The sequence below is a fragment of the Setaria italica genome, chromosome IX (assembly GCF_000263155.2).
Source record: "Setaria italica strain Yugu1 chromosome IX, Setaria_italica_v2.0, whole genome shotgun sequence".
Lineage (NCBI taxonomy): Eukaryota > Viridiplantae > Streptophyta > Magnoliopsida > Poales > Poaceae > Setaria > Setaria italica.
In genome coordinates, this window is record NC_028458.1 from 16,516,875 (window position 1) to 16,532,190 (window position 15,316).

At 48.9% G+C, this 15,316-nt stretch overlaps 2 protein-coding genes across 2 annotated transcripts in view; one reads left to right on the forward strand and one right to left on the reverse strand.

The window, feature by feature from the left end:
* Window positions 1-2,299: 2,299 nt before the first annotated feature.
* On the reverse strand, window positions 2,300-7,017 carry LOC101760275 (malate dehydrogenase, cytoplasmic). The gene is made up of 7 exons (XM_004982807.3): window positions 6,861-7,017; window positions 4,496-4,654; window positions 4,224-4,399; window positions 3,429-3,706; window positions 3,203-3,338; window positions 3,007-3,118; window positions 2,300-2,663 (listed from the first exon to the last, which is right to left on the reverse strand). The coding sequence occupies exons 1-7, from the start codon at window positions 6,901-6,903 to the stop codon at window positions 2,569-2,571; spliced, it is 999 nt and encodes a 332-aa protein (XP_004982864.1). The 5' UTR covers window positions 6,904-7,017; the 3' UTR covers window positions 2,300-2,568.
* Window positions 7,018-13,446: 6,429 nt separating this feature from the next.
* LOC101759886 overlaps window positions 13,447-15,316 on the forward strand; it is a 6,396-nt gene continuing 4,526 nt past the window's right edge. Inside the window, 2 exon segments of the mRNA XM_012848981.1 lie at window positions 13,447-13,738; window positions 14,093-14,148. Of these exon segments, the coding sequence (XP_012704435.1) occupies window positions 13,447-13,738; window positions 14,093-14,148 (348 nt within the window).

Below are 15,316 nucleotides of genomic sequence, written 5' to 3' on the forward strand. Positions count from 1 at the left end.
CCTTTCTGCAAAGGTTCAACGGTCACGGTTGTCATTATCAAATTGGTGTATATATTAACAAATGAAATATTTAATTACGTAGGACCTTTGTATAGAATTCACCCCAAATTTATGTGAACGTTCAGCATTCCGAAGCTAGGTATGCGACGTACTTTTGGCACCACCGCCGTAGCTGGCCAGAAGAATCAGGAAGAACTGCAAAATAAAGATGATGTGAAAACGTGTAGGGCTATGTCATCAGGCAACTTAGAAAAACCAATGTGAAGCCGTCATACCGTTTATCAACGCCCCGGACGTCCAAACAGAGCTGACCCAGCTGCCTGCTAGCTTCCACCGCTTGTGTGTGTTTCAAGCCCCGGTAGAATTTGGCTCAGTCAAAAGCTAGATGATATCACGCACAAGTAATATAACAGCCGCGGTAGGGGCAATAAACTGCCACGGATTAAGCTAGGTCGTCTGAATCAACTCGCTGCTGCAACAGCATGACGTGAACACGGGGCAGACTCGGCTCCGTGCAAGAACTGACGCTGTGGCAGGACTTGGTTGTCCTGGAGAAAATATTTAGTGCAAATCAGCTCTTGACGGAAACGTAAAAACTCTCTTGAAAAACATAGTTACAAGTTTGTCGCAAAAGTTTTTTTTCTCTGAAAACTTCTAATTTTATTCTTAAGAGTGTTTTCAGGCACGTTCCAACCGAAGATGTGGTTTGCACGGGATATTTTGTCGAAATAGCTGTACAGATTCTTTTAAGAAAAAAAAGAAATGGGCCAGTCAAGGATATGTACAGGAACTTCAAACTTGTGCACGTCATTGTACAGTTGATGACACGGTCCATGGCGGCCGAACGTGTACAAGAGCATGCAATGCATCTTCCATACTCCTGCAGCACCTATTGATGATGCGAGCTATTACAGGTAAGCAGGGCGCCGCTGGCACGTAGAGATATGTCTTTGGCGCCGATTTCGGCCTACTAGCTAGCTACTCCTACTTCTACTTGGGCGACGCCGGTCAATGGTCCATGGCTGAGATAGGTCGGCCATGTCATGGCATCCTGCGCCTCCCTGTTGCGTCCACACACGGGCACACGGCTATAGCTAGCTCCACGCTCCGCACGCACGGCCCAGCGCGCGGCGCGACTCGTCTTCTCCGCTTCCGTAGATGCGTGTGTGTTCCTGCTGAGGGACTCGGCACCGTCGCGCGCGCACGTGGCGCACGCGGCAGGGACAGGTGGCGCGTGGCTGCTCACGCCATCGAGCCGCCGGTCAGGCTGCTGCTGCTGTCTCTGGTTTGCGGCGGGGCGGCGGCGGCGACGGAGACGTCGGAGTCGCTCGCCGGGTAGCCAACTAGCCATGCACCAATGCTTATCCTCCTCCTCTGCAACCACAGCGACTCTGAAACTCTCAATAATGCACTCGTAGGCGCGTAGCTGCTGACTAGCTGGCGAATGGTCCGAGCTCTGACCGTGCTTGCACAGTTGCATACGCATCGAGCTGCTGAGACGGCTCGCTCAGTCGCGCCACGGCTCCAGATCCATCGCATCCGTACGTGCTTCCTTCCAGCCGTCAGGCAGCGCGCATGCACGCTGCACTGCAGCTATCGCGGCGGCTCACGCGAGCCGCCTCCGTCGCTAGACGCTAGTACTAGTCCGCTGTAGCGCTGGCGGACGACCGGAGGCGACCGCGACGCCTGTGTCGACGATCGCGATGGCAATCTGGCATGTGTAGAGTCCGCACACGCAGCTTCGACTCCCCTGTCCCCTGGCCCTGGGACGCGAAGATGTGATGGTGGCGGCTACCGTGAGGAGGTCAAGGCTGGTAGGGAAACCGTTGGACTTGGATACACACGACCTGGATGCTAAGCATGTTGGGCTGATGAATGATTAGTTAAAGCATTGGGCCTACCAGCAGCATTTCCTGACAGTATCAGAGACCAGAATCAGTTAAATATCTTCGAGCAGGAGAACCCAAACTTCAAGTTGCCCTCTGACCAGAGATTTGTTTTGTTTCATCCAACCTGGCAACTTGAGCTCAAAGTTCAAGTTATCAGATCGAGTAAAACAAGATGAGCATCCAGGAGAATGTCCGACACTGGTCGGTCATCGCCCCAGGACAGCAGGCGAAGCGGGGACGCACTCGAGTCGACGATACATCTGCTGAAAGCAACCGACGAGATCAAATGCATCTCTCAAGATTCAGTTCAGCTTAGCGGTGGCGAGCAAGGACTGATTGAAGCTTCGTTTGGAACACAATGAGTTTCGCCCAAGAAGTCCCGCTGTAATAAAAACAGTAAAAATTCCACGGAATTCAAACTGGGCCTAAATTGGGTCCTTCATCACGGGAGCAACAAAACCATGGCTCCACTTCCATCAGATGGTCAAGCAGTTCAACTGCGGGTTTCAATAAATGTCCTGCAAATCAGGCAAAAAAGGAGCTACAAGCCTCATACACGCTGGGCGAAGCCAGCAACGCACCTGCACCTCGATGTGCAGCAGTTCTGGGTGAGGGAATCTATGAACGACGCTGGAGTTTCTTTATTCAAAGCATAGGTGTAGCAATTGCTATTCAAAGTTTACTCGAGGCATGAGTAAGCGAGCGCCTTCTCCTCGGACAGCTCCTGGGCGGTAGCATCCATCTTCTTCCTCGAGAACTCATCGATCGGGAGGCCTACCATGACATGATAAAAGATCAGGCACCTTGGAAATTTTTAACTCTGGGATTTTTGGAAACTAGGTGCATTGTAACTGTAATCTACAATAAAACAATATGACTGAAGCCCTGAACAATGGCCTAGGGCCACATACCCAATTCCTACCATATTAATGGCAAGTTTTTCTCTCCCTGAAATCCTTTAGGCCAAAATAACTACACATGCAGAATGCAGATTTTCGCACACCAAAGGCTAGGGGAGAAACTACACCATCCAGCTATCCAAAACATAGTAACCAGAAAGATGCTGTATGAACAAACAAGGCACCAAACAGCTGGAAAGATTACAACAGCAGCATACCTTGAACGATTTTCCATTCACCGCCACTGCATGTTACTGGGAATGAGTAGATCAGTCCAGCAGGCACACCGTACGAACCATCAGAGTACACACCCATGGAAACAAATGTTCCCTACAACCAAAGAAATGAAGGTGTTGATGCTAGAGTATATTTAAAACCAATAAAAGCGAGAGGGTCCAAGTCACTGAAGCTAACCTCAGGGGTTCCAAGAACCCAATCACGGATGTGGTCACAAGCAGAGCTGGCAGCAGAAAGAGCACTGGAGAACTTCCTTGCCTTGATGATTGCAGCACCACGCTGCTGGACGGTCGTGATGAATTCCCCATTAAGCCTGTTAGAAAGAAAGGGCAACCATCAGTTCCTATCTACCAGGAAATAGAAACAGACACCGATATCATAAATTGTGGCATTTGAGATTTACCATTCATCATCAGCAACAAGTTCACGAACAGGCTTATCTCCACTGGAAGTCTTCACTGTGGCATGGTTAACATCAGGGTACTGAGAGGATGAGTGGTTACCCCATATAATAACATTCTTCACATCACTGACTTGGACATTAAGTCTCTCAGAAATTTGGCCAAGAGCCCTGTTGTGGTCCAGACGGGTCAAGCAGGTAACATTCCTCTCAGGAATAGATGGAGCAAATTCTTTCAAGATAAGAGCATTGGTATTTGCTGGGTTGGCAACAACCAGAACCTGCAGAGCACAGACAAGGTATTGCAAATCAACAAGTGGAAACAGCAAAGAAACATAATGAAGCAGACATGGCTCCTCTGAAAAACAAGGGTACATAATAACTGAAATTTAGATAGATCATTTGAGTTCACATTTTATTGAGGATACTTGTCAAGGTACAAGGCAATGCAGATAAGCACGGACATTCAAGCTCATAAAATGATAAAATTGGGTAAGCCCATTTCATAGTGGCCGCAGAGTGCACTATGAATGTATCACCACCCCGATGATTAAATCACATGACGACAATGTATCCTAAATGACTAGACTCAGTGCGTGGTGACGATGGATCACATCAATAATGAGCCCTCTTCCACCTATATGTAGTTTGAGATTAAGTTTCTTTTGAAGTGGACAACCTACATGACTGAACCCAGTGTGATAGATGACAGTGCATCACCACCTTGACAAAATTAAGTGCATGATGACAGCTACTATAAAAATTGAAGGGTGTATATGATGCAGATGCAGCCTATACCTTGCAGTTGGGGGCCGCATGAGCTTCGAGGGCAGATGCTTGACCTTTGTAGATTGAAACATTTTTCGACATAACATCTTTCCTCTCCATTCCCTCCTTCCTGGGGAATCCACCAACCATGACCGCAACATTCACACCAGTGCAGGCCTCCACAACATCAGTTGTCGCGACGACTCCTATAGTTTACCAACGTTTAAACACAAGCAAGAAAGACAATTCACATAGAAGAGGCAGCACTTTCTCAAAAGGATTATAAAAGCAAACCAGCTTACCCTTAAGAAGAGGAAATGCAGCATCTACCAACTCCATCTTAACACCATTAAGAGCTTCAGCTGCTGGTGGAATGTCAAGCATGTGCAGAATAACAGGCTGGTCCGCACCAAGCATAACTCCCCTAGCAATCATGGGGACGAGCGCATATCCAATTTGCCCTATCCAACAAAAACACAAATTAGCTCACATTGCCTCATAAAGATTAGCACGAATCAAGAGAAAGACTAGTTTTCAATTGTCACTTTGTATAAATTACTTTTACTGTGGCAACAGTGAGTGATTATGTAATCCTAACTCCTCAGAAATAAAATCTATTCAACTACAGGCTGATTCTGCTCGGTTTCCAGTAAACAACCTTTTCAGATGATATTATGTGGGACCTTTCCATGAATAAAAATGTAAACCATTGTGCAAATGGAAAATTCACCCAAGAACCTACTTGACAATTCCAGTTAGTTTCACTTAACCCTACATTCATCAGGTTTTCATTAGCTGATATATTGCACCCAGCCAATCATTTCCAGCTTTTTTAATCCCAGGATTTGGTAGAAGAAAGGTAGCGTACCCCTGCTGGGTTAACCTAACTGCACATCTTACAATGTCTTCATGAACAAGAGACCACAAACCATACAAATATACCAATATCCCTACTATGGAAAGTGAGATCAGATAATAGAGGACCACTCAAATGTTAGACTAAGCCAGAAAATCTTTAGTGACTCGTTAGTAGACAGCCCCAGCACGCTGCACCAAATTTTTGTCATGCTCCTTCAAATTGAGATTGTCAATCTCCCTCATGCCCATGCTCATCACATTACATTTGGTTACGACTTAAAAAGATCGTAGTGGGCAAAATCTCATACATATCCCAGGAGGGAAATCTGAAGCAATATTTTGGATCCAAGTTCAACATATCTATATCACAAGAAGCCAAGAACACCCCCAGATCGGCTAGATAAATTTTTCATGATAAATTTATTTACTTGAAAATCAATTGAGTTGTACAAGTAATGAAGTACTTGGTAGGCATGAAAATCTACATACAGCATCCATTGCACCATCTGCTGAACAGAGTCATGTGCACGTCCATGCACATACAGAATATGACAACATTTTGAATCATAGCATGTGGAAAACCTAAAAGCCAGAATATATTCTTGCTTCTCATTCTATTATGGTACATGGACGCACATGCTTTATTGTTGATATATATTTGGAGAAATATGACAACTATTAAAAAATCGCAAATACCATCCAACATGGAATCAGAGTGTGAGGGGGGAAAGGCCACCATCACTGTTGAAGTATAATAAAGTGGAACTCAAAGCAAATATGCATTGGAGATAAGCTCAAATACCATGAAAGACAACACAAGCAGCAGACAGTAATTATTGTATTGTGGTAAATGCATATCAGAATAGCTCCATCGGACAAGAACATCGCCAAGCATGTTCTGCAATTGTATAACTACTGTATGCATAACCTAAAGAAATGGATAATGAGCAGAATTATCTACATTTTTGCTACTCCCGCTTGTCATGATAATAGAAATGCAAGAACTGGGATATCATGCTACAACTGAGTGGACAAGTCAAGACATTGCCAAACAATTAGGCATGGCAAATTATGGGGCCTAAACAAAAGCAGCTTGGATGCCTACACATACAACTACACTGTGAATACTAAGGCAGATTGACTGATTATATTATAATATTAAGACATCTGACCAGCTAAAATGTTACATCAATCTGGGCAGTGATTATATCACACAGGCCATTTATTCATGCAAGTTTTAGCATGCAAACCCCATGCATTCTATAACATAGGTCCCACCAGATCATCTGAGAGGATGTAATACATCAGATCCACTCGTTTGGTGTAAGTGTAACCACTCACTCCAAATCCCTAAACCACATCAGACCATGCTACAGATCGCAGCTGGCAGCTCAAGATCAAACTATCGAATAGTAAGCAGCTCAACAAGTTGAGACAGCAAGTCCCGCAAAGCACTAAACCATATCAGATCGAGTGGCTACCATGAGATCTACCCTGACTACCCACCAAGCCCAACAGCACACATCAGATCGGGCAAGCACCTCAGTGTGGTCAAATTTCACCAACTGAACAGAGCCGGTGACAGTGAGCTCTTCCACTGGTTGACAATTCTACACGTCAACCCTAAAGCCCTAAACCCCGTCAGATCGAGCGATAAAAACTGAGATCCAGTGAGTTTCGACACTCTAAACCCAACCGGATCGGATCGGATCGGATCGGGCTCGTGCTCACTAGGCCAGATCCGAGCCGGCCAGGACAAAGACGACACCGGGTACTACGTGGACTGGGAAGAAGGGTCGTGCGCAGTACCTGCGGCGCCGGTGACGAGCACGCGCATCGGTTCCTTCGCCATCGGAGCTGGTGGAGGTGGCGCCGGGGAGCTTCGAGAAGATTCTGGAGCTCGGGGGTTTGGGAGTGGCTTTGGAGGAGGCGGTGACTAGGAGATAGAGAAGGGGACGCGAGAATGGATGGCCACTATTTAACAACGTTGCGGTGACGGGGAGGCCTGGGCAATCCGTTGCCACCCGCTTTGATGATTACATCAACAGCTAATCAGCAACTGACAGTAGGCCCGAGAGAGGCGGGGCCCTTTCGTCAGTGTCAGTGTGCTTTCCGATTAGTCGGTGGGCCCTAGGCAAGCGGCTTGCGAGCAGTGTACGTGACGCCATGACGCTGTGGCCTGTGGGCGCTGGCCCAACGCCCACGGCTTTTTGGTTTTTGCAGTTCGGCGATGAGATCTGGATGGGAGAAGCGGAGGTGGGGGCCGCTGTCAGCTGGACAACGTGGCTGCTTCGGCAAGCTGGAGCTCGATGGATTTCTGCAGTTTTCTTGCGAATTTGTTTTACAGGACCGAAGCAGCTTTGCTGCGACATTATCGTTGTGGAGAGGAAGATGCTTCTCCCGAGACGTGGCGTGTAGAAGATGCCACTCTTTTCACGGTGGCGGTGGTGATAGGCCGATTGCAACTGATGGCGTCCGTGACCGGGCGTGTTTGGTTATCCACACATCCGAGATCTCTGATCTAAAAGCTAAAGCCTAATATAAAAAAGAAGTTACATCTGACCTAAAAGCCATGTTCATCTGGTCCCGATTCAGCAGCTAATGCTTGGTTTGCAGCTACACATAGATGACATGTCACTTTCTTAGTCGTGCATCATTCAGCCTAAATTTCTCTCACAATTATTGCAATTTTTTTTCGAGGATGCTTCATTAGATTTAGAGAAACGATGCGCACTACTCTTGTAGCAACTACTGTAAGTATATAAGGCTAGTCTTCCACTACTGACACTCGATAAATGCATCTTCCTTGTCATGGTATGATTTTACAGCTCGGGGAATGGCCATGTAGCCTCAAAGTATTTATTTTCAGAAACAAATTAAGTTTGATCTACACAAAAAATTTTAGAAACAGAAACTCCTTGGTGATTGGCGAAGGTTCACACTTCACGCACACCCTCCTCGTCCCTCGTGAAGTCACAGTTGACTCAATAGGACCATCTTTATAGTAAAAGTCACTTTCAAATCCTATCTAGGCTATTATGATTGTCTCCCGTTGGAAAAATCTTTGATATGGTCTAGAAGGGGTGAATAGACGTAACATGAAATTACATTCAATACAGTGGATTAAAATGCTCTGCCAAAACCGAAACTTCCAATTTCCAAAACCGGAATCTTTGGTTTTGGCTCGGGCAGAGAGAACCTCCCAAAACTATGTGTTGCATCGCTGTACTCCGTGCTCCTGGTACTCCCGTCCCACGTACAGAGGCGGGGACTGGTACCCAAACCACCTTAAGGTATCCCACAAAATAGCAGGAAAACCCTCAAAGTGTAGGCACGTAGAGTGGGAAGTGCCATCAACGCCGTAAAACACGTGTCCGGGAGCAGCCATCTGGAACCCAGAACCGAAACAAGCGTGAGATAGAAACCCCAAGAAGAACAGATCGGGCAGGAAAAGCACTCGAACTTTGACCAGAGCGCAAGCTGGAAAGGTAGCTAGAAATCCTTAAAGCGAAGAGAAGCTTTTCCATGGCAAGGTTGTTTTAGCGAGGTGGTGTCACAGATTTTAGTTCATGCCGCATGCACGACCTACCTCGTCCTCTCAACCAAAACAACTGCCAAAAACTTGATCTTACGCGGTCAATGCCGGTGGTAAGGCAACACATACGTCACTCCCTATAGTAGCTAGTCAACTCCTAACAGCGTTTCCCTAAGCGAACGTGGTTAGTGCACCTGCAGAAAACACGACCACATGAACCTTTCGTGCCAGCACCCACGAAAGTGTCCCCAAGCATTACCGTTCACTATAGAAATGGCACCCATGCGTTTAACGCTGCATGGACAGCACAACAACCGTGGAAATAGGTCCCCTTTGAACGGAACCATATAACCCTTCGCATACTCGAGATGCGGAATCAGCGCACGTATAATAGATGTGGGCGAACAACCGTGATGATAGGCTCGTTGGAATCGAACCATACCACCCTTCGCATGAATTAACATACGGAACCTGCGCACGTATGATAAACGTGGGCGAAACAACCGCGATGATAGGGTCCTTTGAATAGAACTCCCTATCAACCCTCGCATACTCGTGATGCGGAACTTGGCACACATATGATACACGTGGCGAAGTGCTGGAGGTTAGCAAAATAACCAATAAGTAATAGCCACCTAAAAATAACCCCAAAATCCCCTAGGGCCTCTCGCACTAAAGTCATCCTTAACGATCGTACGAGATTTTTCAACAGTTTTCTTGCAAATTTTATTCAAAAAGAACGTGTTTTAGGACCCATTGTGTTCTCTGTCTTGCTAAACCAGCTCTGATACCAGCTGTGGCGGAACACCTCGGATTAACTCAACTAAATCACGGTTAATTCGCTTAACACGCGATCCTCATGCCTTAATCAAGTTAACTCGACGAGCCGTCGGATTTCATCCGATTTAACCACTTAACAGGACCAAGTTAGCATAGCTCACACGAAGGTGAGTGGTTCCAGAGAATACAACAGATCCACCATTGGATTAACAATTCATTACACACTGTTTGAAATCAGAGTTTTACAAGATTTGAAAGAAACAACAGGAGACAAAAACATAGCGGAAGCTAGTGTCGGGGTCGGATGTCCCTGGTGAGGCTAGACAGGACATCAATGATCCTATTCCCTGCCGCCCGAGGAAGGATCCCACTCGACCGTCCACCCAGGAGGGAGCTGGGGCGGCCAAGTGCCAGCAGCAAGCTCAGAAGATTCAACCTCACCTGAAAATAGATGCCACAAACAAGGCTGAGCTTCTAAGCTCAACAAGACTTAACCGACTGGTGGGAAGAACTACTCCACCACTTCTAGGCATGCAAGGCTCTTTGGCTGAGGGGTTTGGTTTGCCAAAAGCAACTATGTTAGGTCCTTACTTTCAATATTTTATCTCAGATTCTAAGTTCATTAACCAGTCTACATTGGCAACTTACACTAAGCAAGCATAGATCCAACATTATGTATATAAGCTCAACATCAAGACCATGTCATCATCAGACTACTTATTTACTCAGTGTAGCATAGCGATCAAGAAGTCTCAAGCTGTGAGAGGCACACGAATCGATTCAAGTTCTTTAACCATGCAAGGTGAACCTAACCTCACGACATCCGCGCACCACCGAGGGTCGCTTCCTGTGTCGGCCGTCCCCATCAATTCCCTAACCCGTGTTGGGCCCACTTCCCTTGGTGCAAGGTTCCACAGACCCGGCCTCTGCCATTATGTGACCACACTTGCCACCACATGCGGCCGCAGGGGAACTTCGTTCCAGAGACAGTGGATCGAACCACTCATGTCTAGGTTCAATCAGGTACTAGGCTTCCCTATCCCATAATGGGTATGAGATTAGTACTTTCAAATACTTGATCATGAATACCACCACTGTCGGGCCTTAACAGATTCAATAAACAGACGGGACGATCAGCCGACCACCAAAGAAGTTCACCAAAACCTTGCCCCGTCGATCGTCCTTATAGTTGTAAATCGAAGAAAAACAACCAACTCCTATAACTCGCGAGTGACAGGAAATCACTCGACTTTTACCGACTCCTATTAAGCATTGCAACTACTCGACCCAACAGACTAGTGTTCAAATCAAATGGACTAAGTTATGCATCTATGGTTGCAAACAACTCCTATACGTAAATGCACATTCATAATAAGGAAGGCATGTGCAAGTTTAGAAGGTTGGGTTCATGCTCCGGGGCTTGCCTTTAAGCGGGGTGGAAGTGAATTGGTCCTCAGCGGGTTCTGCTTCGGCTTCTGTGATCGGCGGTTCAGCTACTGCTCCGTCTTCAAGCGCCGGATGTAGCTCGTAGGTGCCGTCGGCGAGATGTAACTCTACACCAATGCAATGCAGGAGTTAGCTCTTAGATGGTTATTTCAATACCACTTGCAAGCTTTAAGCTCAGATACTTGTAGCAAAGCTACAGGGAAGGTGGGGGAAGTTCAACTTTAGTTGGTGGAGAACAGGATAAAAGGGTCGGATGAGGATAAATTTATGATCTGATCCTTAAACTTAAGGAATAACTGTGCCGGGGTCCTCAGACTTAACATAGAGAAGTCCCCGATATTTTATACAGATACCCTCGGGTCAAAGTAAAGATACAGCCGAGCCCTCGAGCGAGGTGGATAAGGGTTGGCGGAACAGACAGGGTTGGGCAAGATGGAAAAAGGGTCGGGCGAACCGGGAAGGGGTCGGCAGCTTACCTTCAGGTCTACTGGTGAAGTTTTGGGGTCGGGAAGGAACAGACTTGGGCGGAAAGACTAGAGCGCTAAGGCTTGGGTGGCGGCGAGGTTTGACGGTGCTTCGGCGGCGACGACGCTTCTTGTGAACAACAACAAAGCTCTAGCACCGGGCGGAGGAACAGGCGGCTGGTTGGTTAGGGGGAAGCGGGTTTGAGCGGAGAGAGGAACTGCTAAAGAGCTCAACGGCAGTGCTCAAGGGCGAGCAAAGTATGAGGCGGCGAAACAGCAATAGCGAAGGAAACTCCGGTGGGGCTCTGGTACTCCTTTTTATAGCTGCGCGGAAGAGAGAGTTGGAGCAGCACGAAGACCAGGAAGAAAAGGATGGAGTGCGCTGCCCTGGCGGCGATTGAGCGGCGATGGGCGGCGGAACAGAGTCTTGGAGACAGGGTCTTTGGCTATTGGGCACTGGAGACAAGGCCGGCGCAGGCGCGGCTTTGCTGGGATTTAGATTTGGTGAAGGCGAGCGTAGTCTGGTCGTGTCAAGCGGCGGATTGTGGATGGCGACTTGATGGGCGTGTGATAGGAAGGCAGGCGCTGCAAGCGAGGTCGCAGCAGGCGAGGTGACAGGGCGAGCGGCGGCGCGAGCGAGCGCAAAACAGCGGCTTGCCGGGGCACATTACTGGCGAGGTGGAAAAAGGAGCTGTCTCTGTCGGAGTTGTGGTTGGCGAGGGCGGTATCGTCGTGGAGAGAGCTCGTGGGTGGCGCGGCTATGGAGATGCGGAAAAATCGGAAGGCATTGGGGCTTGCAGCCGGGGATCCGGGCGAGATGATGGGTGCGGGTCGCGAGGCGGTCTGACGCAGCAGCGGCAAAAACTCTGCCACGGCGGCGACGGGGCATCTTGGCGCGGCCGGCGAGGGCGCGAGCGAGACAAGGCGAGGCAGAAAGGGTTGCAGGGGGCTTCCACTGCGATTGGGGAGGACGGCGCGCTGATCCATCCTGTCGCGGCCGGCAACTGGGCAAGGCGGCGAGCGTCGGAAAAGCTGAGCCACGCGGCGGGGGAGCTCTAAAGCGGGCGCATGCTGCTCAGGCACATTGGTCTCGAGAGAACAGGGGAGCTGGTTGTGGTCCACCATTCAGTCTCTGGTTCTTCGTAGCTCCAAGATTGGAAGAACACTGTCTTTGGACTTAGAGATGAACCGGTGGTTTTAGTTTTCAGGGGTCGAGGCTGGGAACCGGACCTTAGGTGCTCAAGCTCAAAAAAAGCTGAGTCTGCGGGATTAGGGACTCGTCTTAAGGTTAACTCGGCTGATTAACCAAGGTCGTTACACTAGACCTTCCTTTTAGCCCCTCGCGTTCTGCTTCATCTCCAAGTCTCATCAGGTGCTCTGGAATCTTCTTTTCACTTGCATGTGGGCCTGACACGTCAGTTGCTTCGGGATAAGATTGATCTTCATTGACTTTCCAAATCTTCACTTGATCTTCTCCGATTCCTCTTTGATCCCAAGCTGGTCCTTGTCATATCTTCATAAACTTAGCCCCTAAGCAATGTTGGAGGGTTGCTTGCCAAAGATGGGCACCAGGGGGTGCTAGAAGATGCTAGTCCAATTGGCCTGGGCTCCTCGAGGCTGATCGGCCTAGACCCTTCCTGAGCCCGTTGACCTTTGTCTTCATCTGGCTCGACGCTCGTTTAGTGCTTTATCCAAAAATATGCTTTTAGGCCCAATTTCCTAAGAAAACACAACATCGTCCAAAATACATTGCAAATGGGAAAATGATCGGTTTATTAGATGCAATCAATAGTTTAGGTATTCAATTTATGTCATTATTGAAGAAAATAAGGGTAAAAGTGTGTCAATAATGAGCGTCAACACTAACACAATATTCCACTTCTTAGCAAGCAAAGTGGCATGAAATCCCAAAGTTTGGAAGGACATTAGCTAGTTTCTCAATTTCGTTTGTGAAAAGGGACACCAACTCAGCAGCTAATTACTCTTCGAGGAGGTGCTCCCAGATTGTTCCTAGATCAGTTATACTCCACATCCATCCAAGACGACGGACGTCCACCAACCTGCGCGACGGCAGTAGAGGGTGGAGCCAGCGCTCTAACCCTGCCTTCCCCGAGCTCGGCAGATCCGGCATACCTCAAGAAGGAAGAACCCTAGAGAAGAGAGGAAGGCGATGCGTTACCGACGAGGAGGCGGTGGAGAGCATTACCGTCGCGGTGGTGGTAGCATTGCACCGCCGCGCCGTTGCCTTGCCCCGCGCCGTCGCCTCGCCTGGCTCGCTCGCCTGGACCGGGGCACCAACGGCTGGGCCTCGCTGCCAGGGCACCTCTTCCACGTGCAAGCGTGCGGATACTTCTCTAACAGGGGCGGCAAGCGTGGGAACGTGCTGTCCACCACGGAGTGGCTGCTCCGCCCCACGCGGCTCGACCAAGTGCTCGTCGCCTCTGTCTGGATCGGTTCCAGAGGTGGGGAGGTGAAGAACCGTTCCGGGCCTTGGACCACTCGGAATGGTTGAGACAGACCGGAGGGGCTAACCAAAGGGCAATTCTTGTGTTGGGTCATATTTGTTCCGGGTCGTTCCAATCCGCCCGAATTGGGTTGCATTCCAGGCCATTCCGGCCAAACCGAACGAGGCCTTAGCCTTGCTGCTACTGCCACCGGCGATGGCGATGCTGTGCAGTCTACCGAAGACCTATCTGTTTGGGTGTGTTTGGTTGTTTGGCTTAGATCAGGCCTGGCTACGAATTAGCCATGGCCAAACTTGAGCAGGCTGCATTAATACATGAACTTTTTGTTTGGTTCATTGATGTTCTTTGAAGGACGTGTTTGGTTAGCTGGTCCTTACTGCATCTACTCACCTCTCTGCTTTGATGTGGTGAGTGTAACTCGGTCACCTCTCCTCTCGTCGGTGCCTTCTTTTCCTTCTCTCTTGTCCTCCCGCCATGCTCGCTGCCGTTATTCCGTCAAAGACGCGAACCAGCACCTCGTGCACGCGGCCCTCGCCTCCTGCTTCAATTTCCCCCGCTTCAGCCTTCTCTTCCAATTTTCCCTCCCTGGTCCAATTTCCTCGATCCAATTTCATGTGACCCCGAGCACTTGTCAATTTTCTAAATCCAATTTCGTCGACCCAATTTTCTCATCTATCTCCATCAGTTCCAAAGTTGATTCACATGCTTCTTCACAATTTTTGCCAGTCGTCCCCCCCAAATGAGTTGAAAAGTAAAGATGCGGTGGGTCAGAATCCAACCGGCAAACGCAGGGGCAGCAAACTCTGGCGAGCACCTGTGCTAGATATGCATGCTTGGCTCCTTACGGGATGGTGAGCATCGGCGGCGCACGGGCTAGACTTAGCGAACGCAACAGCTGACGGCAATGCGGCGACGAGGCCATCCCTCTTCCGTTGCTGCGGCGGGAGGCGGAGCACGAGCAGGAGCAACCAAGCGGGAGTGGCGCGAACGGAAGGAAGAAGGCGAGCCACTCGCGGAGTCGATGTGATGAATGGAGCGGTGACGGTAGATGAGATTCCAGGACAGCACGTGGTGGGCCGTGATCGAGCCAAGATTGGCTACGATTTCTATGCCCGATTCGGGCGTTCTATCTAGCCAGGCTTACGAGGTCCTTTTGCACTAGTTGGGGTTGGCTAAGTCCATTACCAGGCAACCAAATATGTGAATCCTGCATCGCGCTGACCTGGTTGGAGACTTAGGGCGCGTTTGGTTTGCCACCAAATTGCACCACGCCAATCACAGGTGCGTCCAGACGCAAGAAATTGGCTGCCGCTTGGTTCGGTGTCTTCATGTTGGCGCGCCGATGCGCCCATGCCCACAACAACACAATTGCAATAGATTTTTTCACCCGTGTGGCGAAACCTGGGCGGAGGAGTTGGCCACCCGTGCGTTGGCAGGGCAGCGCTAGGCAAAAGCAAACAACCCCTTAGCCACCCAACCAAACACGTACTTTGGGGGTGTTTTCTTCCACTGACTTATTTTTAGCACGTGTCACATCAAATGTTTAGATACTAATTAGGAGTATTAAACGTAGAC

Bases quoted from the DNA above. Each gene is read 5' to 3' on its own strand.
- LOC101760275 (XM_004982807.3), bottom strand. From the start codon at position 6,903: ATGGCGAAGGAACCGATGCGCGTGCTCGTCACCGGCGCCGCAG. The intron at 3,339-3,428 runs GTAAATCTCAAA...TCTTTCTAACAG, and splicing joins CTTGTTGCTGATGATGAATG to GCTTAATGGGGAATTCATCA. The intron at 3,119-3,202 runs GTTAGCTTCAGT...CTTTGGTTGTAG, and splicing joins GGGTTCTTGGAACCCCTGAG to GGAACATTTGTTTCCATGGG.